This window comes from Ailuropoda melanoleuca, chromosome 13 (genome assembly GCF_002007445.2).
Source record: "Ailuropoda melanoleuca isolate Jingjing chromosome 13, ASM200744v2, whole genome shotgun sequence".
Taxonomy (NCBI): Eukaryota; Metazoa; Chordata; class Mammalia; order Carnivora; family Ursidae; genus Ailuropoda; species Ailuropoda melanoleuca.
In genome coordinates, this window is record NC_048230.1 from 10,261,954 (window position 1) to 10,287,389 (window position 25,436).

At 43.6% G+C, this 25,436-nt stretch overlaps 1 protein-coding gene across 3 annotated transcripts; it reads right to left on the reverse strand.

Moving 5' to 3' along the window:
- Positions 1-409: 409 nt before the first annotated feature.
- On the reverse strand, positions 410-25,436 carry DUSP14 (dual specificity phosphatase 14). Of its 3 annotated transcripts, none has more exons than XM_019805575.2 (3): positions 24,174-25,436; positions 5,251-5,339; positions 410-3,891 (listed from the first exon to the last, which is right to left on the reverse strand). In XM_019805575.2, exon 3 carries the CDS (start codon positions 3,797-3,799, stop codon positions 3,203-3,205), a length of 597 nt encoding a protein of 198 aa, XP_019661134.1. In that variant the 5' UTR covers positions 3,800-3,891; positions 5,251-5,339; positions 24,174-25,436; the 3' UTR covers positions 410-3,202. The 3 variants fall into 3 exon arrangements, with proteins under 3 accessions (XP_019661134.1, XP_019661136.1, XP_002924935.1); XM_019805577.2 differs by lacking the exon at positions 24,174-25,436 and adding an exon at positions 13,213-15,042; XM_002924889.4 differs by lacking the exon at positions 24,174-25,436 and having other exon boundaries at positions 5,251-8,454.

Genomic DNA, 25,436 nt, shown 5'->3' on the forward strand with positions numbered 1-25,436 from the left:
CATGCTCTCTGGTGTAGGGAATTTTCTTTGCCACTTAAACTGAATGCATAAAATCAAGCGGGGGGTTGGGGGGAGCCAAATGGTTAAGGATTGCCAAGTCCTGGGAAGAAAGGCCAACCTAGGACACACATTTCTCTGAATTGTAAATTCTGTGCTTTATGAAGAGGTTCTAAATCTTGTTTCACATTGTAGGACTTAGGCTGACCTTGAATTAGTTTTTATTTATAAACTGAACAAATTAGTTTTGTCTATAAAATTGCTGCTTTACATCACTAATTAGATTATTTTCCCTTCTCAGGACAAAACTTGAAGGGATTCTATTCTGTTCCATCTTACACCTTTTAGCCTCCGTCTTCTCCAAGAAAGGTATAGAATGTTTTCGTTGAACAGCTCTGGTTGCGGCGTCTGCTTCCCCTTGGCTGTGCCCGAGTGCGGAGAGGTGCGGAGATGAATCTGCTTTTCTCTTCGTCTCCAGATTCATCTCCGGCTGACACAGCTGTCTGAATTATTACCCTCAGGGCCTTTGTCCTCCGTGGGGCTCGCAGAGTGTTAGGAACCACACGAGTGGGCCGGTTCCTCAGGCTTCCCCGAGGCCTGTGTGCTCCACGTCTGCCTGAGCGGCACCTCGTTTCCTCCTGGCACTGGGGTTCAGGCAGCTTCTCGTTGATCTCGTACATTCCATAAGAGACCGCGATAGCAAAGTCTACCTGCCCGGTTAGGGTTCACAATGCTGAGAGTTTGGGGGAGTGCCATATGGACCATTATCCTGTCGCAATGGCCTGTGTCCGTGACATTTTAAAAAGTACGCTCACCTGCTAACCGGAATGGTTCCATTCCTAGATTCCAGAATCTAAGTGTAATTGCTGCTGGCCTTACCAAGTATGAGGGCTGTAGTCGCTCCACGGGAGGTGCAGGAGGGAACGGCAGACGTCACCAAGAAGCCTGGGCTATGACAGCTGTCCCCTACTCGTAGTGCCTGTCCATCAGCGGCAGCGCTCACGCTCGGGCCACCAGGGATCTCGGGAGCGTGGCGTACTGCTGTTTTCCTGATGTACGCAAGTTCATTCGACTGGCTCCGCGTTGCATTCAGCTTCACCCGGCTCTTATTAGCCGAGAGTCCAGTGTCCTTGGAAACAGTAACCAAGGTTACTTATTTCCGTACTGTGAATCATGCAGGCAGCTTCAAGCCCACCGCCTGAGTGGCGATTAGTAAGCGCTCTTCTCTCGGTATTGTGTTCGGCTCTCGGCATTCTAGGGCCGTGTGGAACTGAATCTGGACGCGCTTGAGGTAGAAAAGGCTCACCAGCCAGGCTTTGTTTTCTCCGTGGCTACTAGTTAGCACTGTCTATAGGTTGTGTATTTTAAAGATGCCTTCTCCTTTAATGACTTGTGTGATCTCAAGCTTGGGAGGGATTATAGGCCCCTTACATTACAGAAATTTGCAACGCTTGCTTGGCGCTGGGGATCGCTGCAGAAATCCCCGACACCCTCTGGGTCACACGCCTTCCTTGGTGAGCGGCTACTAAGCTCTGACATTTAGATTAGAAAGGTGTTAGGCCTAAGTACTAAGAATGCTTAGTTACATCCCAGTCGTGGTGCTAGCCAGGATTTCTGCAGGAAATTTTCCTACCACGAACGTCCATCACCAAGTGTTCCCTTCCTGTAGTACAGCAGTTATTTCTGGACTCTTACCCAAAGACTACAAGACTTAGAGTTTGCCTTCATGCTAGAGAAGCCACAGCCTCCACAGCCGTGGATTGTTTTGTTCTTTTGGTGGATTCTTGACCATGTGCTGATGTAGCATTTATGGGTTCCTCCAATTTCCCATTGAAACAATTAACTTCATTTTAATTTTCCTATTTAGACAATGGTGCAGGTTTATAAAAGTAAATGGTATGAAGACCACAAGGTAGAATTCGGATGGAAACCACTGCCACAGACCAGGTAGGATCTAGAAAATATATATAAGCATGTAGCCACAGACATTGTATTTATGGCTTCTTGCCAAAAGAGGCCAAAAATCTAGCAAGTTCTTCCATGAATAAACAAGCTGCAGCCTACTTGGCAACTGAAGTAAAACAAAGCCAGGGCAGCTGGATGACTCCCAGTAGCTTGTAAGGTGTGGACTAGGGGAGAAGCAAGTGAACTTCTGCCGGGTCCCTGAGGAGTGACATTTGCTTATCACTTTGAGGTTTGGCTTAGGGCATTTTTGTGTTTGTTAACAGTCCAGCAAAGGCAGAGCTTTTGTTAAGCAGCGTCTGGTGGCGGGCTCGTTGCTCCGGCGCAGTGCGCTCCCGCTACCAAGAGACCGCTGGAAACAGGACCTTTTATCCGAGCGTCCGCTCCATGCTGTCTTCCACGGTTCTGGGCTTGTGAGTGATACTGACATGTGCCATCTGCAAGGATGTGAAACGTTGACATAACTCAGCTGGGTTGTCTGTTTGAAGTAACATTCAGAGTTGGCACAGGAACCGTATTTGAACGGAGTTAGTGCAGGGCATCTTTTTTCCAGCATCAACACACAGACACATACACACCCTGATGTTCTTAGTAAAAATTCTAATATATTATGCAGATATATTTATTAAAAATAATGCTAATATAGTCCTGGGGCACAATGATTCCAAGAGGGTGTCTGCAGCAGATTTCATTATAATTACTTAACAACTAGATAATAAAGGTTTAGGTTTTTAACTTACAGAGTCACGAAATAATAGGAAAGGAAAGAGTAGGGCTAATCCAGTAGAGACTGAAGCTGGTTTCAATCTTCCCTAAGCATTTGTTTGGTCGGCAGCCTTAGGCAAAGCTGGTCTCTAAAGGGTTAATCAGGACCCAAAGTGATTTTTGCACTGAGCTCCTCCTGCACCTGCCATGATGCCTAAAGGCATGGGATTCAGAATAGAGCAGAACCAGTTTATTAAACTGTTCAAATTGTTAAAAATGATTAAAAGCCAGTTAAAGATTTTCATAAACACTATTCCAAAATGTTAGTTTTTAAAATGTTACTAGCAATGTATGCATTCCCCTTATGTTCTTCCCCTCCCTCCCTAGCTTTTAAAATAAACTTGAACACCCAGTGTAAAAAACACTTCAGGGAGAACCAAAAGTCAACCATTTGAAAAGAAAGGTGAAGAGGGGAACAGACGGTGAGTAGCAGATGCTGGTACTGCTCGAGGGGCTGCTGATGCAGGCTTTGGTGGCATTATATCCCCCAGTAAGGCATCAGGTGTCGGGACTCTTTCTCATAAACGTCTGGAACTATGCCATATGGCGTCTGTACCATTTTAACTGTCGACTTCCCGAAGAGCTGGCGCTCGTAGTCTATCAGCTGCCTCCAGAAGCCTACATTGGGCCTGATGACGGGCCTGCGGGCCTTCACCCAGTTGTAGGCCTCCAGCAGGCACACGCTGTGGCATTTCATCAGGTAAGCAATGCAGAGAGTGGCCGAGCGGCTCACCCCTGCGGCACAGTGCACCAACGTGGCCCCATGCTTCCTGCTCACGCTGTGGATCTTGTCGGCCACCGTGTCAAAGTACAGTCCGATGGGGGCATGGGGCATGTCGGCCAGAGGCACCTTAACATATTCAAACTGGGGCCAGTTGAAATTGGGGATCTCGATGGTAGCGTTAACGATGCAGGTGATGCCCCGAGCCTGGAGGAGGTGCCGGTTGGAAGCCACGCTGCCTCTGCCCAGGAAGAGAGAGGAGGTAATTTGAGCGATGCCTCCTACGTCGCCCTCAGAAATCATCCGAGGGGCCATGAGAGTCCGTGGAAGTGTGCTGTGACCTCTGGAGCTCATGAAGATGCCAGCAATCACACTTGCATCGTTGGAAGCAAGACCAGAGGGTTTGGTTTTCTTCCACCAAGGAATGCAAAATCACTGTCTCCTTCCTGAAAAACACAGGGATCTATCAGTACTTTGATTCACCACGGCCTTCTCTAGTTTTGGGGAAGGTGAGAGGATTCTGTAGCAGAGTACGTTCTTTGAAGGATATAGGCCAATCAATCATTTTCTGTTAACAGGAGAAGTAGCCAAAGACAGTGACATAGAATCACCAGAGAGCCGAGTCTTTTAACATTGATTTTATTAAAAAGGGGGGGAGGTAAATGGAAATCGTCCTATTTTAGAAATAATTCTAAACAACAATCTTGCAGGGCCTTGCTCTTACTGAAGGGGTGTGCTGCTCCTTGGTTAATTACGAAGAAATTAGAGCCGTGTTCTTTCATACGCCTCTTGCCTACTTAATTCCAGACATAGAAAACTTAGAAAGGTATAAAAATGATACCACATGAGGTAATATATTCAAGGAATTTCCTTTAAAAACAATGAATTCAGACTGAGTTACAGAAAAGTCAAGACCTTAGCCCTTTGTTATTTAAAAAAAAAAATAGCTAAGGGGTGCCCTAGGTGGCTCAGTCAGTTGAGCATCTGACTCGTGATTTTTGGCTCAGGTTGTGATCTCAGGATCATGAGACTGAGCCCTGCTTCAGGCTCCGTGCTGGGTGTGGAGCCTAAGATTCTCCCTGTACACACCCCCCCCCCACGCTCTAAAATATATCATTCATAAATTCAATCACTAAATAGTAACATGCTGTAGCATTTCCATGGCAATAATCCCAGGTACTTTGAAGGCCATGATCTTACATTAGTCTACGGGGTGCCTGGCTCAGTCAGTAGCACATGTGACTCAATCTCAGGGTCATGAGTTTGAGCCCAAGGTTGGGTGCAGAGATTACTCTAGGGGCACCTGGGTGGCTCAATTAAGCATCTGCCTTCAGCTCAGGTCCCGATCCCAGGGTCCCCTGCTCAGTGGGGAACCTGCTTTGCCCTCTGCCCCTCCCTCCACTCATATACGCTCTAAGTTCATGAACATTTTATGACCTGACCCTGGGTGTGGTTAAAAGAACGTCACCTTACTCAGCCGAATTTCAGCTCCAAGACGAATCCCCCTGGCTTCAGATGCGTGTTGGAATTAAAATTTAGTTTAAGATTTGAAGATCTAATGAGAGTCATTAGTACAGTGTTTAACATTATATGATGTCTATATAGCACACCAGTAACAAAAGAAATAGAAAAGACTGGTTTCCTGAGATTTTAGACCAGTCGCTTCCTCACACTGCTGTATAGTCTGGGCCTGCTGGGAAATGTGCTCCTCCCCACCCAGGGTACTGTAGGGGCCCTGAAATGACTGCAGCTGGACAAGAACATCCTTGGTGCCCCAGACAAAGGTGGTGCTACAGCCAACTCACTTGTGAGGAATCTGGTTACTCCACAGTCCTGGGTCAGGATCTGGAAAGTCCTAACTGAGCGTGCTGGTCACAGTGGATACAAATCCGATCTGCAGAAAGACAAGGAGGCAACAATGTGGCCAATCAGGAAGTTCAAAAGAATTCCTCCTGGGTTTTTATTACTAAACTGGGTTTGACTGGAATAAAACTAGCAAGTGGAAAGCATGTTAACTAAAGAAGATGCCAGTAAGAAATAACCTGAGTCTCAGCTTTTTGTTAATGACACGTAACTCATGTTGTAATAAATGTTAAGTACAGTTTCGGCCATCACAAAGATTTTTGAAAGGAAATGTAATAAGGCACTGCTCCGGGGGCTGGGAGAAAGATGCAGGACCATGTGTGCCCTCCGTGCACCCAGCGGCGTGGGAGACCGTGCGGCAGGACGGACGCCGGGGGACAGCCTCCCGAGCACCGGCTGCCGCGGACGGCACTGAGACCGCCCCTGCTCTTCCACGTTGGCCCCCTCAGCTTTGCATTTATGTAACAATATGGTGAGCACCGATGAAGAAGTGCGTTCCTCCCCTACCCGTCCCTCCGCTTTTCCCAGGAGCCATCACACTCAAATATATACCTAGTTTTTACAGCCCTGTCGAGGCGTGACTGAGCTGCTGCAGCACTTGACCAGTGTGCAACTTGATGAGTTCTGAATCCTGTGCATACACTGCACACACCATGACTCGACAGGATCAATCTATCCATCGCCCCCTCCAGATTTCCTCGTGCTCCTTGAATCCATCACTCCCTCACCCTCAAGCCCCACTGCCACGCAACCATTGATGTTCTGTCGCTATTTTTACATTTCCTAGACTTCATGTAATGGAATCCCAATACGAGGATTTGTTGGTTTGGCCTCTCACGCAGCAGAGTTCTTCCGACGTTCTCCTCGGTTGCTGCGCGGATCAACAACTCCTTCCTTCACGAGGCTGGGTGCTGTTCCACGGCGCAGACCCAGGTTTATTCGCTTACTCACGTCTGGCCTTGGAGCCTATTACAAGTGCAGCTGATGGAGAACATGACGTAAAACCCCCACGTATAGGCAGCCGTGTGGACATACGCCTTCCTTTCTCTGGTTAAATACAGAGGAGTGGAAGGGCTGGATCATAGGACATGTTCATGTTTAACATTTTAAAAAAGCTTTAAAAATAGTTCTAGCATGGGGCATGACGGGCAGGCTTCTAATGAAGCACATACGGATGTAAGCATCCACTGCAGTCCTCTCCAGAATGCCCGTCTTTCCCGGACAGGAGCTTCTCCGTGTGTCTGTGCCCTGGCTTTGATGGCTGCCACCCAGGGCATATCCACCGACTGCCGGCTCTGGTGGTCAGCAGGGCTTGCGTCCCTGGGTCCCATGGGACTGTAACAAATGAAGAGACCATTCTCCCTTGCTACCACCCCCAGGGCACTGCACGGACAGCCAACTGAAACAGACTGTTGTTCTGTGAAAAAGCCTATTGCTTGTCCTGGAGCTTTAGCCTTAGGGGCAGGCTCCTGCCTTGGCACACGTCTGGGGGCCCGCTGAGGCTTACTCCAGGGACCAAGCCAGGGGATGCCATCTTTGTGTCTTCCCTTTGCCGTACTCCTAGTCTCCAGTATCTCCTGGAAAGGAACTTGTACACCTGTCTGATGTCCTGATTTTTGTGACTGCTGTCCAGGGGACACTTCTAGACCACCAGACTCTGCTGGCCAATGAAAAGGACACTTGCAGTCCCACAGGACTATGTTTATCTGCATATGTTAGAAGCTGCTAAGTGACATCCTCCCCCTTCAGAACACTGACAGGTCTTGTCACACGTGAAACAACTGGGAGCCACTAAAAATAAATAGGCTGCTTGGACAATCAAAGGTTTGAGAGAAAACCAAAACGAAGGCAGTCCTGAACAATAAGGTTCACCTACACGAGGCCACTCCTTCAAGACTGGGAGAGATGGCTGTTTTATCTAATGCACAGAAACCAACAAAGAATCGAGGAAAATGAAGAAACAGAAAAATATGTTCCAAATGAAGGAACAAGATAAAATCTCAGAAGTAGTCCTTAATGGAAATAAGTGATTTACCTGAGAAAGAGTTCAAAATAATGGTCATAAAGATGCTCACTGAACTTGGCAGAAGAGTGAACACAGTAAGAGCTTCAACAGATAGAAAATATAAGAAGTACCAAAGAGAAATCATAGAGCTGAAGAACAAACTAACTGAACTGAAAAATAAGCGAGAGGGTTTCAACAGAACTGCCTGACATAATCAGAGCAGCAAAAGAATGAGAAAAGTGAAGACAGCTTAAGGTACTTATGGGACATGGGGCGCCTGGGTGGCACAGTCATTAAGCGTCTGCCTTCGGCTCAGGGTATGATCCTGGCGTTATGTCGAGCCCCATATCAGGCTCCTCTGCTATGAGCCTGCTTCTTCCTCTCCCACTCCCCATGCTTGTGTTCCCTCTCTTGCTGGCTGTCTCTATCTCTGTCTCTGTCACATAAATAAATAAAATCTTAAAAAAAAAAAAAAGGTACTTATGGGACAACATCAAGTGGACCAACATTCACATTACAGGGGTCCCAGAAGGAGAAGAGAAAGGAGCACAAAACTTATTTGGAGAAATAATGGCTGAAAGCTTCCCTAACCTGGCTGGAGAAGGAAACAGACATCCAGATCGAGGAAGCTCAGAGAATTCCAAATAAATGAACCTAAAGGGACCCACACTAAGTCACATTATAATTAAGCTGTTAAAATGTTAAAATACAAGGAGAGAATCTTAAAAGCAGCAAGAGAAAAATAACTTGTTACATACAAGGGAACTCCCCATAAGACTATCAGATTTTTCAGCAGTAACTTTGCAGGCCAGCCGGGAGTGGCACGCCATACTCAAGGCAGTGAAAGAAAACACTTCAAAGCACACTCTGCCCAGCAAAGCTGTCATACAGGAGTGAAGGAGAGAGAGTTTTGAACTACAGGAGTTCATCACCACTAAACTGGCCTTTTAAGAAATATTAAAGGGACTTCTTTAAGCTGAAAAGAAAGGGTGCTTATTAGTAACAGGAAAACACATAAAAGTATAAATCTCACTGGTGAAGGTACAGTAAAATTTAGAATAATATAAAGGTGGTAGATTAATCACTTATAAAGCTACTATGGGGATGCCTGGGTGGCTAAGTCGGCGAGCCCAGGGTCCTGGGATGGAGTCCCACCACGTGGGGCTCCCCACTCAGTGGGGAGCCTGCTTCCTCCTCTGCCCCTCCCCCTGCTTGTGCACTAACAAATAAAATCTTAAAAAAAAAAAAAGCTACTATGAAGGTTAAAAGACAGAAGTAGTAAAAATAACTATAACTACAGTAACTAGTTAAGGGCTGTACAAGATAAAAAGATGTAAAATGTAACATCATAGGGGTGCCTGCCTGGGTGGCTTAGTTGGTTAAGTGTCTGACTCTTGGTTTTTCGGCTCAGGTCATGATCTCAGGGTTGTGAGATCGAGCTCTGAGTTGGGCTCCACACTCAGTGGGGAGTCTGCTTCCCCACTCCCCCTCCCCACACTCATACATGCGCTCTCAAATAAATCTTTAAAAAGTAATTTAATGGGGTACCTGGATGGCTCAATCAGTTAAACGTCTGCCTTTGGCTCAGGTCATGATCCCAGGATCCTGGGATCAAGCCCTTTATCAGGTTCCCTGCTCAGCAGGGAGCCTGCTTCTCCCTCTCCTTCTCCCCTCCTTCCCCTGCCCCCATTCATGCTTGCTCACTTGCTCTCAGATAAATAAAATCTTAAAAAAATAAAATGTGACATTAAAAATATATAATTGGGATGTGTGTAAAACTGTAGAGCTTTAGAATGTATTCAAATTTAAGTTATCAACTTAAAATAGACTCTTGTAAGTTGTTATATGTAAACCTCACAGTAACCACAAAGCAAAAGCCTACAGTAGGTACACAGAAGATAAAGGAATCTAAGCATACCACAAAGTCATCAAATCACAAAGAGAGCAAGAGAAGAAAGTAAGAGAGGAATTACAAAACAGCCAGGAAACGAACAAAATGGCAATAAGTGTGTACCTATCAATAATTACTTTAAATGTAAATGGACTAAATTCTTCAAATGATAAAATGGTGAATGAAAAAAGACCCATCTACATGTTGCCTACAAGAAACTCATTTCAGATGTAAGGACACATGCAGAGTGAAAGTGAAGGGAAAAAGACTTTACATGGAAATGGAAACCAAAAGAAAGCTGGAGTAACTATATTTACATCAGACAAAAAAGACTAAAACAAAGACTAATAAAAGATAAGAAAGGCATGACATATGACAAAGGGGTCAATTCAACAAGATATAACATTTGTAAATAATTATGTGCCAAACAGGGGTGCCTGGCTGGCTCAGTCTGCAGAGTGACTCTTGATCTCAGGGTTGTTAAGTTCGAGCCCTACATTGGTATAGAGATTAAATATATTTTTTAAAAATTATGCACCCAACATGGGGGTACCTAAATATATAAAGCAATATGAACAGACCTAAAGGAAGAAATAGACAGCAATACAATAATAATAGGGGACTTTAACAACCCACTTTCATTAATGGATAGATCATCCAAGTCAGAAAATCAATAAGGAAACATTGGTCTTAACGCCTTAGACCAGATGGACTTAACATAAACAAAACATTCCATCTAGAAGCAAGAGAATACATATTCTTAAGAGTACATGGAACATTCTCCAGGATAGATTATAAGGCCACAAAACAAGTCTTAATAAATTTAAGAAGACTGAAGTGATGCCTAGCATCTTTTCTGACCATAGTGGTAAAAAACCAGAAATCAACTACAGGAAGAAAACTGGAAAATTAACAAATACATGGAGATTAAACAACATGCTATTGAACGACCAATGGCTCAGAGAAGAAATCAAAAACTACCTTGAGACAAATGAAAATGTTAATATAGCATACCAAAATTTATGGGCTGCAGCAAAAGCAGTTCTGAGAAGGAAGTTTATAGTGATAAATGCCTACAGCAAGAATCAAGAAAGCTCTCAAAAGATTTAACTTTACACTTCAAGGAATTAGAAAAACAAATGAAGCCCAAAGTTAGAAGGAGGGAGATAACAAAGGTGAAAGTAAAAATAAATAGAGACTAAAAAGACACTAGAAAAGATCAATGAAACTAAGAGCTGGTTCTTTGAAAAGATAAAAATTGACAACTTTCAGCTATGCTTACCAAGGAAAAAAGAGAAAGGACTCAAATTAATAAAATCAGAAATGCGAGAAGTCATGATCGATATCACAAAGAAATACCAAGGATCATAAGAGACTACTTTAAACAATTATACGCCAACAAATTTGACAACTTAAAAGAAATGGACAAATTCCTAGAAACATACAACCTGCCAAAAATGAATCATGAGGAAATAAAAAATATGAACAGACCAACAACTCGTAAGGAGATTGAATCAGAAATCAAAAACCTTCCAACAAACAAAAGTTCAGGACCACTCAGCTTCACTGGTGAATTCTACCAAACATTTAAAGAATAATACATACCACCTTTCTCAAACTCTTCCAGAACATACAAAAGGAGGGGACACTTGCAAACTCATTTTACAAGGTCAGGATTATGTTGACACTAAAACAAGACAAGGACACCACAAGAAAATTACAGGCCAATATCCCTGATGAACATAATGCAAAAATCCTCAACAAAACATTAGCAAACTGAATGCAACAATACATTAAAAGAATCATGCATCACAATCAAGTGGGATTTGTTCCAGGGATGCAAGAATGGTTCAACATTTGTAAATCAATGTGTTACACCACAATGAGATTATCACTTTACACCCATTACAGTGGCCATTACAAAAAGACAAGAACTAACAAGTGCTGGCGAGAATGTGGAGAAAAAGGAACCCTTGTGCACTGTTGGCAGCAATGGGAATTGGTGTGGTTGAAAATAATATAGAGGTTGCTCAAGAAATTAAAAATAGAACTACCAGGGGTGCCTGGCTGGCTTAGTAGCACATGTGACTTTTGATCTCTAGAACTACCAGGGGTGCCTGGCTGGCTTAGTCGGTAGCACATGTGACTTAATCTTGGGGTCATAAATTCAAGCCCCACGTTGAGGGTAGAGATTACTCAAAACAAAAGGGGCGCCTGGGTAGCGCGGTCGTTAAGCATCTGCCTTCGGCTCAGGGCGTGATCCCAGCGTTATGGGATCGAGCCCCACATCAGGCTCCTCCGCTGGGAGCCTGCTTCTTCCTCTCCCACTCCCCCAGCTTGTCTCTCACTGGCTGTTTCTGTGTCAAATAAATAAATAAAATATTTAAAAACAAAACAAACCAAAACAAAACCCTACCATATGATCCAGCAGTCCACATCTGGGTACTTATCTGAAGAAAATAAAAACGCTAACTTGGAAAAAAACATATGCACCCCCGTGCTCATCGCCAAGATACGGAAACCACCTAAGGATCCACTGATACAGATGGAACAGATAAGAAAATGTGGTATATAAACACAATGGGATGTTATTCAGCCATAAAGAAAATCTTACATTTGAGATAATATGAATAGATCTTGAGGGCATTTTGCTAAGTGAAATAGGTCAGAGAGAGAAAGACAAATATTGAATCAGTTATATGTGGAATCTAAAAAGAAAATGAAAACGAGCTCATAGATCCAGAGAACTGACCGCTAGTTGCCAGAGGTGGGGGAGGGGGCACTAAATGGGTGGAGGAGGTTAAAAGATACAAACTTCCAGTTATAAAATAAATAAATCATGGGGATGTAATGTACAAGTTAACATTTACTGTATTGCATATTTGAAAGTTGCTATGGGGGCACCTGAGTGGCTCAGTCGTTAAGCATCTGCCTTTGGCTCAGGGCATGATCCCGGTGTTGGGATCGAGCCCCACATCAGGCTCCTCCACTGGGAGCCTGCTTCTTCCTCTCCCACTCCCCCTGCTTGTGTTCCCTCTCTCGCTGGCTGTCTCTCTGTCAAATAAATAAATAAAATCTTAAAAAAAAAAAAAAAAGTTGCTATGAGTAAATCTTAAAAGTTCTCCTTACAAAAAAAATTTGTAACTACACAGTGATGGATATTACTAGACTTACTGTGATGATCATTTTGTGCTAATGTAAATATCAAATCGTTGTATCCCTGAAACAATGTTACATATCAATTACACCTCAATAAAAAAATAAACAGTTATAGCTTCATAATGCGGTGGTTCTCAAACTTTAGCATGCATCAGAGTCTTGTTAAAACAGATTTCTGAACGACACCCCAAGAGTTCCTGATTCAGTAGCGCCAGAGCGGGGCTCAAGAACTGGCATTTCCGAGGTGATGCTGCCAGAGGACACACTTCGAGAACCACTGTGAAGGTCGACACTGGGGTGAGCCACTGGTTCCCTGCTTCAAGACCGAGGCACTCGGTCCTGATAAGTCACAAGTCCCTTCCCACCATCTGCCCTTTTCTGAAGGGTGCTGCCTCACCCAAGGTTACAGCCTTCTCTGGGGACCAGTATTGTATACCAGCATACACACAGCATATAAGTGAAATCGCACCATGATGAGGAACAGGAAGTAGTCACCTAAGGAAATGTCTGCGGATGTGTGTTAGGTGGAAATGGAAATGGGCCGAATTTATATAGGAGAACATCCTGTCCTGCCGCAGAGCAGTCTCGTGCCACTTCCAAGTCTTTCCCTGGCACAATCCTAGTGATTTAGAAAGCAAAGTCACTGTAGTAATAAACACAAAATTAGGCTTTCAAACTGCTGGTGATAACTCCCTCCTGACTGTGGAAAATCTGGAAGATGCTGATCAAATTTCCAACCAGGTTATTTAGTCACTGCCTAATTAATAGTAACTCAGTCTAGTGGTCTCCCAAATCATCATTCTGTTTGGGAAGCCACTTGCCCTCCTGAGGCAAAGGTCCCAGACTCACTGGTCTTTGCGGCAGAAGTGTCTTCATCAACGGGAAATAATGGATGGCCCCGAAGCCTAACTTCCTCTGCTAACTCTCCTTTGTCGGGCAGTGATAAGGTACTTGGTACTGCAGAGAAAACAGACTGTCAGTCCTGGGGGCAGAATCCAAGGGAGACAGACACGATGCTCCCTCCCTGCTGCTGCCGTCCGTCTCGTGCCAACAAACCTGCATCACATCGCAAAGCTGGGTCCAAGGGTTAGAAAACAGCTTCTGCCAGAGGGCGTGCAGAGGGCACAGATTTCCCCGATGCTCCTCTGACAGACACTCCTGACCCTTTTACAGATCAGAAAATAGAAGGTTCAGAAAGGCTGAGACGATCTCCACTTAGAGAAGATAAGTGACAAGCAGGAAAAGACCCAAGGTGTCTGGGCTCCTAGCTCCAGCCCACGCGCCGCTGTTCTGCGTGACTGTGGGGAGTGGCTGCGTTCTCACTACCTGCCTCACAGCACTGCAACACCACCGCCAGGACCTTCAGTGTGGGAAAGGGGTCTTGGATCTGCCAAGAACAGTGTGTTTAAATGCTGCTTACAGAAAAGCCCAGATGGGCTGAGCTACTCCAGCTTCTCCTGTTGCCCAGAACAGGGAAATAGTGCCGCAGACTGGTGTACCACTCAGGACACACACAGCCCCCCGATAGCAGAGGGGCCTCAGCAAGGGCTGGTTCCACAGGAAGCACAGCAAGAACCCATAGCGTGCTCCAGTGCCAAGACCAGGAGATTCTGGCCATACAGAAGGAAAGAACACATGTGTTACGTCACCGGTTCGTCAAAATCATCTCAGTCAGTGTGTACTGGAGGACAGAAGAAGGGGCTCTCTCAGCAGAGTACAACACTGAGGCACGTTTGAGGGATCCAAGCATCAAGGTACTGAATGAACTCCCAGGGCAGCAAACGTGTCTCTGAGATGACCAGAGGGAGTGCCAAGGAAAAGTTCATGTCGCTGTCCATGGTGGTGAACGCAGTCCTTCCACGTTGCTCTGGCAGCTACCTTTACTTCTTGGAGGGAAAAATGCTTTCCAGGCCAGGAGAATGGGGATGGGGTACGGTACAAGACAAAAAGGAGGAGCTGTCCTAAACCAACCCCAAAGAGGTGTTTTTCCCCCCACAAGTTCTAAGAAACATCTTGCTGGTCTGTCTGAATAATAAACATCAAGGCACTAAAGTGCTAAGCAAAAATGCAGAATTAGTGTCTGTCCAGGTGGCCTGTAATCTCGATGCATGAGCTAGTAAGAACTGACTGCTCCTTGCACCGGGGAAGTCCTGGGATGTGGGCACCAGCCTGGAGTCTGCACTGGCATCCACACCTGCAGCAGCCTTGCAATCGCTACCTGGTGTCCCAGTCTGGTCAGAGCATCCATCCCAATGCCACGGAGACTAGTTTTCTTCCTACTTTTTTTTTTTTTTTTAAAATCATAGCAAATAACCACCAGAATAAGCAGTTAGAAACTGATATTCTATCACTGCTTTCTCCCTTCTCATATTGAATAAGCAGAAAATGGCCATAATGATGCTAGAGATGACCCTGTAAAATTACCTAAATTATTTTTAGTTTTAGGAATTTCAGAAGGACATAGTGTATACTAGAGGCCTACGCTGTTTTTGTTTTTTTACCTGAAAAGCCTATGTAATCACGTTTTCTCCTTCTGTTAAACATCTAAAGTTTTTTTTTTTTTAAAGAACTAAAGTCACCTCTTTAAAATAGAAGCATGTTAGCCTACATTGCCATAAATAAATAAATGCTACTTTTCTCATTAATTTTCATTATTAAACTACAAATGTGTTCCACTGGGGACAAAAATTAAAATAATCTTAAAAATAAAACTCATAGGGATGACTGGGTGGCTCAGTTGGTTGGGCTTCTGCCTTTGGCTCGGGTCGTGATCCCAGGGTCCTGGGATCGAGTCCTGCGTGGGGCTCTTTGCTCAGCAGGGAGTCTGCTTCTCCCTCTGCCTGCTGCTCCCCCTGCACATGCTGACAAATAAAATCTTCAGAAAAAAAAAGAATACAATTCAAACAAATGTTGAGTTATATTTGTATCAAAATAAAATGAAATAAAAGATACAAATTGTTCTTGCTCATCTGGAAAGCTTTAGTAATTTGGCTAAAACACCTCAACACTTACTTCTGGAGGAGGGGCTGTTTTTGTTTTTCCCACCACACAGATGCACTGATATGACGTCCTGGGATGAGGATAAACACACATAATACACATAAAGCTAAGGACAGAGTCCCCATTCTGGTGGCCACAGATCTTCCCCCGTGTGACACACAGCATGCTGTAGAGCAACGGCCCGCGTAGTTGTGATCTGACTGAGCACTCGATGTCCTCATGCCATGAACCGAGCCTACCCAGCTGCTGAAGAGTACACCACAGCCCAAAGAATGATGTGGGCGGTCCACTTGATGAGAGCAGGGGAAAAAGTATGACAATATGGTGACGTACACAGATGCACAGACCTTAAGAAGTTTAGTTCCATATGCTAAGTTCAGAGGTTCCCATGTTGGAAATAGAACGGGGAGAGTACTGAGAAGAAACTCTTAACTATAAAAGGTGAAAGCATATATTTATTCGGGTATCACGGGGTAATCTGTTCATATCTGGAACTGAATTTTTGAGTTTGATCCTCACCCACCTAGGTGGTAAAATTACTTGCCACTCATTCACACAACAGTCTTTACTGAGTTCATGCCATGTGTTCAACACTATTCTAAGTGATGTGGGGATTGTGGGGAAAAGATCTCTGCCACAAATGGCCACAATATCTCCGATCCCACTTGACCTTCTTACAATGTGACCAACTCAACCAAAAGAGTACAATAGAAATAATACTTCTGAGGCTAGATTATAAACATGTCACACACCCTTGCGGTCTCAGGACTTACTCTTAGAACCCAGCTGCTACGCTGTGAGGAAGCTCAACAGAGTTACCATGTGGTGAGGTCACATGCAGATGTTCCAGAAAGCAGCCCAGCTGAGGTGCCAGCTGATAGCCAGGATCAACTAGGAAATACGTGAGTAAAGACAAATCGATGATTCTAGCTCCCAGCCATCGAGTCATCTACAGTCTTTGACTATCCCACCATTGGCTCCAGACACTGTGGAACAAACAGAAGTTGTCCCCACTACATGAGGTCCAAATTCCTGACCTACAGGAATCTGTGAGCAGAATAAAAATGGTTGTTTTTACACCACTGGGTTTTGGGATGGTGTGCTATGCAGCAATAGCGAGAACAGGGAATAAAGGTTTAACGTAAACCATCATCCTGTGCTAGGATTCTGTCATCCTAAAGGGATGACACAAGATACACTATAAAACAGTTGAATAACCACAGGAGATCAACTAATATTAAGTGACTCAGATGAGTGGTGCAAACAGTGGGTACTGGAGCAATTCAGAGAAGGCACAGACTCAAAGCAGTCAATGGGGCTGAAAACAGACCTTCTGTTTCTTGGGGAGGCGTCTCATAGAGGATACTATCGTGTTTTTTCTCCAGTCCATTTAAAACATACTGCCATTTATGGGCACCTGGGTGGCTCAGTCGGTTAAGTGCCTTCAGCTCAGGTCATGATCTCAGGGTCCTGGGATCGAGTCCCGTGTTGGACTCCCTGCTTGGTGGGGAGTCTGTTTCTCCCTCTCCATCTGCCATGCCCCCCTCTGCACTCTCTCCCACTCTCTCAAATAAATAAAATCTTTATAAAAAAATAAGACATACTGCCATTCTTGACATTCAGGAGCCTTCTTACTTTCAGATTCCAAATAGAGAACACAAGCCTTTTCTATAAGCCCTCACTACTCCAGGTGTGATCCAAGACCTTGCAGCATCAACCCTGAGCTGGACAGAAATGCATCCTCTCGGGCCCCATTCCAGACCTATGGAATGGGATTCCATAGTGAACAAGATCCCAGGTGATCTATATACACAGGAAAGTGTGAGAAGCATCGCTCTCAATCAGCCTCAGTCTGTCCCACTGGACTTGCTGGAAAACAACAAACAAAAAAAGCAAAAACAGTAACTCAAGTGCCTACTTTGTTGAGCCCATGTGAACACGCTCAGCCTCACGTGGGTCAGTACTGTTCTGCTGTCATGGTTCCCAGATGAGGAATCAGAGGTAAATGGAGGTTAAGAGGCTTTCCGAGACTCTTCATAGAAAAGGAGTAACCCCACCGGGACCAGAACTCCTTTCCCATGAGTTGTTTATTTGTTGATTAGTCATACCATCTGACCACGACAGGTCAACTGATCGAAGGACTACCAAAATGTCCCCATTTCATTGGGGAAGAAAACAAAAACTGCAAAGAAAAGAAATTAAGGCACATAAGGTCAGTCTCATTGTGCTTGATCTATAACGTGGATATGAATCTAAGAAATCCTAAACTGGTATGTGGTATGAGATGGTCTTAGGATGTGAAAAATCTGATAAACCTATACCAAAAATATGCTTGCAAAATCCCACAATCATATTTAAATTTGTTTGGTGATAACTAGAAACCAATTTCTGCCACAGCCTATATAAATACTTTAAAATCCTCAAGGAGTAAGTGGTAAAAATTAAATATGAACCACAGATTCTTGGTTAAGCAGTGAACTTTGATTTATACAGGTTCAGAACACCTATATGCAGAGTACTTTAAAAAAAAAACCAACACATAAAAAAAACACAGCAATTAAACCCAAAATAGATAAAAATGTGCCTCAAAATTGCTGAAGTCACTACCACCCTCTGAGAAGACTATGAAATCTCAGAAAATGCAGATTTTTTATTTTAATAAGATCTCAGTCCTTAAAAGTTCATTATTACTTTAAGGAAGACAAAAAAGAATTTATAAATTAAAGTTCACAGGACTAAGAGCTCAACCAGTGAATACCTGACAACCTTCAATCATTTCACTCTGTCTTACTGGATGTATCAGCATCCTTAAAACTCAAGCAATGAGTCTTAACCTTCTCCCTACAAGGATTTATTTATCATACCCATGGCCCGATTCCACATTTTTGGTGATTTCATAGCAAATTAGCTTCATTTATAAAGTACTGATAAATTAATTTCCCTTTTTTCTTATAAATCAAAGGCATCTAAATACCCACTAGAGTTTCTGAGCAGAGTAACCAGGTAAGTCTCTTGAATTTACTAGAAAGAGGGAAGGTGATGAAGCTCTGTGCCCTTTCCCTGCTGGGACAGCAGACCTACCATGTTCTGAGGGCAACTGGGTGTGTCCGGGCCCCCCTGTAGCAAAGGGAGGAATCAAGTTTTTAGCTAAATGGAAGTGCAAAGGATCCTGAAGTTATTCCCTTAATTGTCTCCTGAAAATATAGTCTAATACAATAAGACAATATACATAATTCTTTATGACAGTTCTTTATGTTACTATATTAGCATAATTTATATAGATTGTATTACTGTTATTCACGGGCTATGAGAGAATGCGGTGGCCTGCGAACCTCACTCTGCTGTGCTTCCAATCAGGGGTTGGCAGACCATGGCACGCAGACCATGTCTAGCCCGCCACATGCTTCTGTACAGCCCATGAGCTCAGAATGGCTAAAAAGTAAATTACAAGAACAGTACACTTCATGGTATATAAAAACTGTATGAAATTAAAATGACAGTGTTCCTGAAGTTTTATTGTAACACAGCTGCATTCATTTGTTACATATTAACTATGGCTGATTTCTTGCTGTTGAGTTAAGAAGTTGCTGCAGAGGGGCGCCTGGGTGGCACAGCGGTTAAGCGTCTGCCTTCGGCTCAGGGCGTGATCCCGGCGTTATGGGATTGAGCCCCACATCAGGCTCCTCCTCTATGAGCCTGCTTCTTCCTCTCCCACTCCCCCTGCTTGTGTTCCCTCTCTCGCTGGCTGTCTCTCTATCGAATAAATAAATAAAATCTTAAAAAAAAAAGTTGCTGCAGAAAAGGTATGGCCCACGAGATTAAAATATTTACTACCTGGACCTTTACAGAGAAGGCTTAGTTGAAATTATGTTCTGAAGCCATCACCCTATGGCAAAGGAATATTTTCAAAGTGTGGACCTAAGGACCCCTGCATGAGAATCACATGAGCTGCTGGTTAGGAGGCATATTCCGAGGCCCCACCCCAGACCTAATAATCAGAATTTCCAAGGGTAAAAGCCTGAGAATGTATATTTCTAGTGAGTATCTTTGCAAAAGGAATTTAAAATAACATTAAGCGGTGCCTGGATGGCTCAGGTGGTTAAGGTTCCGATTCCTGATTTCAGCTCAGGTCTTGATCTCAGGGTGGTAAGTTCAAGCCATGTGCTGGGCATGGAGCCTACCTTAAAAACCAAGTGACCTGGACTTGTGGCGTTACCTAGACTTAACATATAACCTGGGTGGCTCAGTCAGTTAAGAATCCCACTCTTGATCTCAGGTCTTGATCTCAGAGTCATGAGTTCAAGCCCCACACTGGGCTCCTTGCTGGGCATGGAGCCTAATAAAAAAACAAACAAATGAACAAACAAAAAGACATAATCCCGTATGAAAACAAGTTTCACTTCATTTGCATTTTAGATCATCTTAATGTGAAAGTTTAAACCAAGTAGTTGAAACTCTGTAAAATACTGAATACTCCAGTTTTTAGAAAGAATCATGTGCAATGATGTACATTTCTAAATGTCCTAAACACGACATATGTGACAGTGCAAGTTAAAGGCTACTGAAGATTTCTGCGTCCTTCTGACAGTCATCAAAAATGCGCTGTTTAATTTTAAACAAACAGATATTTAAATAAATCAAGTGGGAGGGAGTGAAACCTATCAAATTCAGGGGGGATGGTTGCCTCAGTGGGGAAGGAAGGGAAGGGGGCCCAAGGAGGATTCAACTTTATAATCTTCACCCCGTTTTTCAATAAAAGAAAGTATGACCAATTTGGGGTGGTAATGATATAAATTTGTTCTTTATAATTTTCTATATGAATTTCTTTGGAATTTCTTTTGTTTATTCATTTGTTATTACTTTTGAGAGAAAGAGAGAGGGATGGAGGGAAAGAGAGAGAGAGCATGAGCAGGGGGAGAGGGGGAGGGAGAGAGAATCTCAAGCAGGATCCATACCCAGCACAGAGCCTGACATGGGGCTCGATCTCACAACCCTGAGATCATGACCTGAGCTGAAATCAAGAGCTGGACACTTAATTGAATAAACCACCCAGGCAGTGCCCCCGTATATGATTGAAATTTCTAAAAATAAAAATTATTTGGAATAGAAGAAAATTAACTACAACAAATGGCTGTCAACACAAACCCCCCCTCCAAGCTCTGGACTGCACCTGCTCTTCCCATGGGAGCCAGACTCACAGCTGATGTGGTAAGAGAACTTGGCAAGGACACCAGAGTGCACAAGAGCTAAATTAGTGAAATTCTTAATTATAAATTTTGATTTCAGATTTGTATGTAACTTGCATGCTGACAGTACTCTCCTGGATTTTATTTTTACCAGTACTTCCTGAAAACGTCAAGCAAGCTCACGCAGGCTCTCTTGCAGTCGAGGAAGGCTGGTGCTTCACGTGCTCCCTCTGTCTGCTGCAGAAATGTTTACTAGTTCAACAGAAGGAGCATGCTCTACCTGAAGAGGCTTCTCCCGTGTTACCCACAAACTCGAAGACCTAAGGAGTCAAGAAAACCTGCTGCCACAGGCCCGTGATGCTGAAACTATTCCAGGACAAAGGCAGAAGTTAAGACCAGCAGTTGCCTGTGAATTTCAAAAGGGCCCCTTTGTCGGCTGAGACTCTGAGAAGGCAGGGGGAAAAGCTGGCCGAACTGTCAGGGCCACAGTAGAGGTAGTTAAAACTGGGTCAGTGCTAAGAGCAAGAATGGCAAGTGGCAAGGTGAGCTGGGAGGGCCATGGGTGTAGGTGACACTATGTGGCCAGTATGGCCACGGCCGCAGCACCCACACTCCACCCCCTGCCCTGCAGCAGGTGGGATACAGAGCTCTTCCATCAACTACTGCCCGCCCAAAGGGATACCAAAGAACACAGATAGGACTTCTCCCGCCACCACTCAGATTAAGAGGCTCTGACACTCCATTTTATTCTTTAAAACTTTTAATTTATATAGAAGTAGTTTTTAAAATTATGACAATTTTAGAGAATCTGAAAAAACTTTAAGAAGTGAAAAAGTACTCATGATTTATGGAAAGCCAGAAATAGAGCATATAGCCATTTCTAAGATGCCTTACAGAAGAAAGAACTACAAATCTCACATTCTTTGGACTGTTCTTCCTTTACCCCTCCAACTAAGAAAAAGGACAGCCCTGAGGGTATTTTCTAAACCTACAGAACTGTAGGACATTCTACTCCCAGGATAGAAGCAAGCTGTTAGCAAATAATACTAGGCACTGCAGATAGTCAACAAACACCTGCCTGTCTCTCCGCATCCTTCCTCCATCCCTTCCCTCTCTCCCCTCCCCCCACCTCTGCCCCTCTGGGGCACACACTCCACACACCTAGCTGTAAATCCAGCTAGCAACACCAAACACAAGCAATTAAAGTTAACCTGGCAACTGTCTACTCAAAAGCAGAAATTCTGTTTTAAACCCAGTTTTAAGTACCTCTACTATGGTATACTAAGGAAGATTTGGGGGAAAAAGTACATTTTAAAGACTCGAAAAGACTACTTATTCCCATAGCAAAGAAGCTGCAGTTGTTTTGGAAACACCAAGAGGAGCCTTGGTGTGTGCTCAGTGCCTCTTAAAGGATCTGCACGTGCGCACAAGCGTTATGGGAGGGGCCTCCGAGGGTACGTTAACAAGGACTGGCCTGGGTTCCTACACACATCACACACTAAAGCCAGCACTGCCAGCCTACACATTCAGGGCTGGGTACAAGCAGGTCTTCCCCAGCACAACGCAAGTCACCAAGTCAAGGCATCTAGTGGCCCCAGAGGTAGGATTCACCCAAAACCTTTAAAAGACTCTTAGGTAGGGGCCCCGGCTGGCTCAGTCAGAAGAGCATGCTGGGGTTGTGAGTTCACGCCTGACATTGGGTGGAAAGATTACTAAAAAAAAAAAAAAAAAAAAAAAACCAAAACCAAAACAAAACACTTAAAAATCNTAAAAAAAAAAAAAAAAAAAAAAAAAGGAAGGCTTTTCTTGGGTGTTTGTCAACCAGAGTGGAAAAACCATCTCTGGCCTTTAGGTGGTATGTTGGTCCAAGCCATACAATTAAACCTATAAGTATATATAAATACACTGGTACACAAAGGACCAGGGATCAGACCACCTAGGTGACGTTCATTCATTCACACTGTGGTTATCCAAACATTGTGATATCCAAACATACTGTGGTTCAACAACAAATACAGTGGATTATAAATTCAAGGCTGACACCACTGGAGGAATGCAAATTAGTACCAACCACTTTGGAAATTAGGCAACAGCTAGTAAAGCTGCAGATAAACACACCTGTAGCCCTGTTCCTAACTGCCCCGGACCAGAAACGACCCAGCTGTCCGTCAACAGATGACAGGTAATTTGTGGTATGTTCAGACAAAAATGAACTAATTACAGTCACAGATAACAACATGAATGAATCTTCAAAAAATACCATGCTGCAAGAATTTTAAAAAGCTGTAAGTGTGTATGTATATTCCCATATACATACATGTATATATACACACATGTATATGTTGACCCCCCCAAAAAAAGTATTTAAAAGAATACCTACTTTGATTTCATTTGAATAAATATGAAAACAGACAAAATGAAACTTGTTTGGATATTCATATTTAGGAGAGAAAAACTAGCAACAAGAAAGGAAGTGACTTCCACAAAAATGAGGCTAGGTTACTTCTGGGGTGAGGGGAGAGGCTGTCATCGGGAAAGTATGGGAGGAAGGTGCTTCTTGACCTTGGAGATGGTTACAGCTGTGTGTTCTTAAAAAAAAAATCAATGTATCCATTTGTTTTATATGCTTTTGTGTGTGTTACAATTCACAATAAAAAGGTTAAGTACATAAAATGTTGATGTCCAGGAATTCAGAACCATTACAGTTCTGGCCAATGTGGGGAAAGAACACTTCCTCTCTAAATGTCACTATTAGCCTATGAGTTTTATCAGTTTTCAGGGACCTTATCCTGAAACTACTGATCTGAACTGTGCCCACATTAACACTTCCCTTTGTTTCCCAGTGAAGCTTTCATAAATAACTAAAGCTACTACCCTTAAATGTTCACCTTGTAAGTTTATACCCAGGTGCTGCTGCTTTAGCAACTCTCCCTGCCCTCCGCTCCCTATTATGCTTCCTTATAAGAAAAGATGAATACGCTAGTAGTCCTAGATATCTTTTTTTTAATGGAAAATTTTTCATTTTCAACCGAGAGTAACACCTAGGATCTTAATGATTTAAGTGCTTTGAGGCTGTTCAAGAAGGGGTCATTTGCCCATCGTCCTGAGAAATACTACCATGCTACAGAGCTAATGAACCTTTACAACCAGCTGTACTTAAAACACATACTACCTATTCCAGACAGAAGCCAAGTCTCTATGAACACGAATGGTTAATTTTATAATTCAATTCAATTCAAAAATCACTTTGCACAGACACATAAAAATGCAAAGTCTAAGAGGATACACACAAACCAATAAAGATATTCACAGCAGTTACTTTTGGGAAAGATACTAAAAAGAAGGCTTTAGCCTTATCTGCAAAGTTCTAAGTTTTACAAAGAGAATTATTAATGAATTTCTGGTGACACTGAGAAAAAGCATTTTCAATCCACCTTGCCTTAAAATCCCAAATGCAAAGAAATTCACCAAACACACATTCCTCCCTAAAGACCATCATTTAAAAATGTTAAGGTTTTCATGCTAAAGTTTTAAAGGATTTTCTGGATTTATACACATGACCAGTATTTTTTATATGAATATACATTTATGCCATTTTATCAGGGAATATTACAAAAATCATACCTGCATTCAACCAATATGAAAGATTTCAGATGAGAATTCAGCATAGACACGTTTGACACTGACGTTAAAACGACTTGGAACGAAGGAAACCGGCTCCTGTTTTATGGGGGAAAGCCAAAAATATCAAGCAACTACCTTCTCCTCCCCCAAGCGTCAGAAGATGAGTCAGAGCTGGAGGCAGGAACAGGGCCCCTGTGTCAAGCCGCCTGTGCAGGGCGCCTTCCTACCTCCACCCCACAACCCTCTCCCCCCACCCAGGTCAGGGTCCCTGCCTCAGCCTGTCCCTGACCTGAATTCTCAGGTGTCCCTGGTGAAGAAGAGGCAGTTACTCATTCCGGGGGTGCCTCATTCCCTGCATTTCTAAAGGGAGTTCAAGAACAGGAGCCTTTATGAATCCACAACAACTAACAATCACCAAATGCAGCTCAAGGGAGTGGAGCTTCCAGACACACTCACACAACTTTGCAAAGACAGCACCTTTGTTCCCCTCATTTTAAACAACAGGAAACATGCAGGGAGCAGCTGTGACTTGTCCAGAATCACTTAACTTTGTGATAGAGCTGAGTCTCACGCACCTAGCTGCTGACACCTGGCCCCAGCCTCTTTGAATTTTAACTGATCTGTACAATCTCAGGGAAGATGGTCCAACATTCCATTTTATTTCTGTGTGGCCTAATGGACGAGGAATTCCAGGAAACTCAGGGTTCAATTTCTTGGTCCATATTCCTTTACAATTAGCAACAAACAGGACCTGGTTCTTTGCCTCTGTTTTTACATCTATAAAACGGGACGGCAATACTCTCTACCTTCCCCTCCTATAAAACTACAATGAACCGCTGGTTAACACATGCCAAATGCCTTGAGGTCCTGCTGGATGGAAAGTACAAGGTAGTTTCGTTTTTGTTTTTTGGTTGTTTTTTTTTTTTTTTAATCCCTACACAGCAGAACTGCAATTGTAAGTCACTCCTCCTTCCCTTGCCTCTGGGATGCCCAGTTACCATAACACTGGCTGGTACCAATGGCAACATCCACCTAAATAAAATATAGTTATACAATCCACCAAGGCAGCTCCAGCAGGCGACTCCTCTCACAAACAACTCAACTTCGCTTTGAAGCGAGGGTACTTAGGAGAAATAAAAAGACACGTTAACAGTGTGCACCCCAATCTACCACCACAGAGAAACACTCAAGTTGAATACTTGGCATTGCTGAAAGTCAAGTTGCTTCTAGCAATGCACCAGAAACCTATGGAAAAGGCAAAGG

What these genes read in the sequence shown, in the direction of transcription:
- DUSP14 (XM_019805575.2), bottom strand. Translation starts at nt 3,799, where the DNA reads ATGAGCTCCAGAGGTCACAGCACACTTCCACGGACTCTCATGGCCCCT.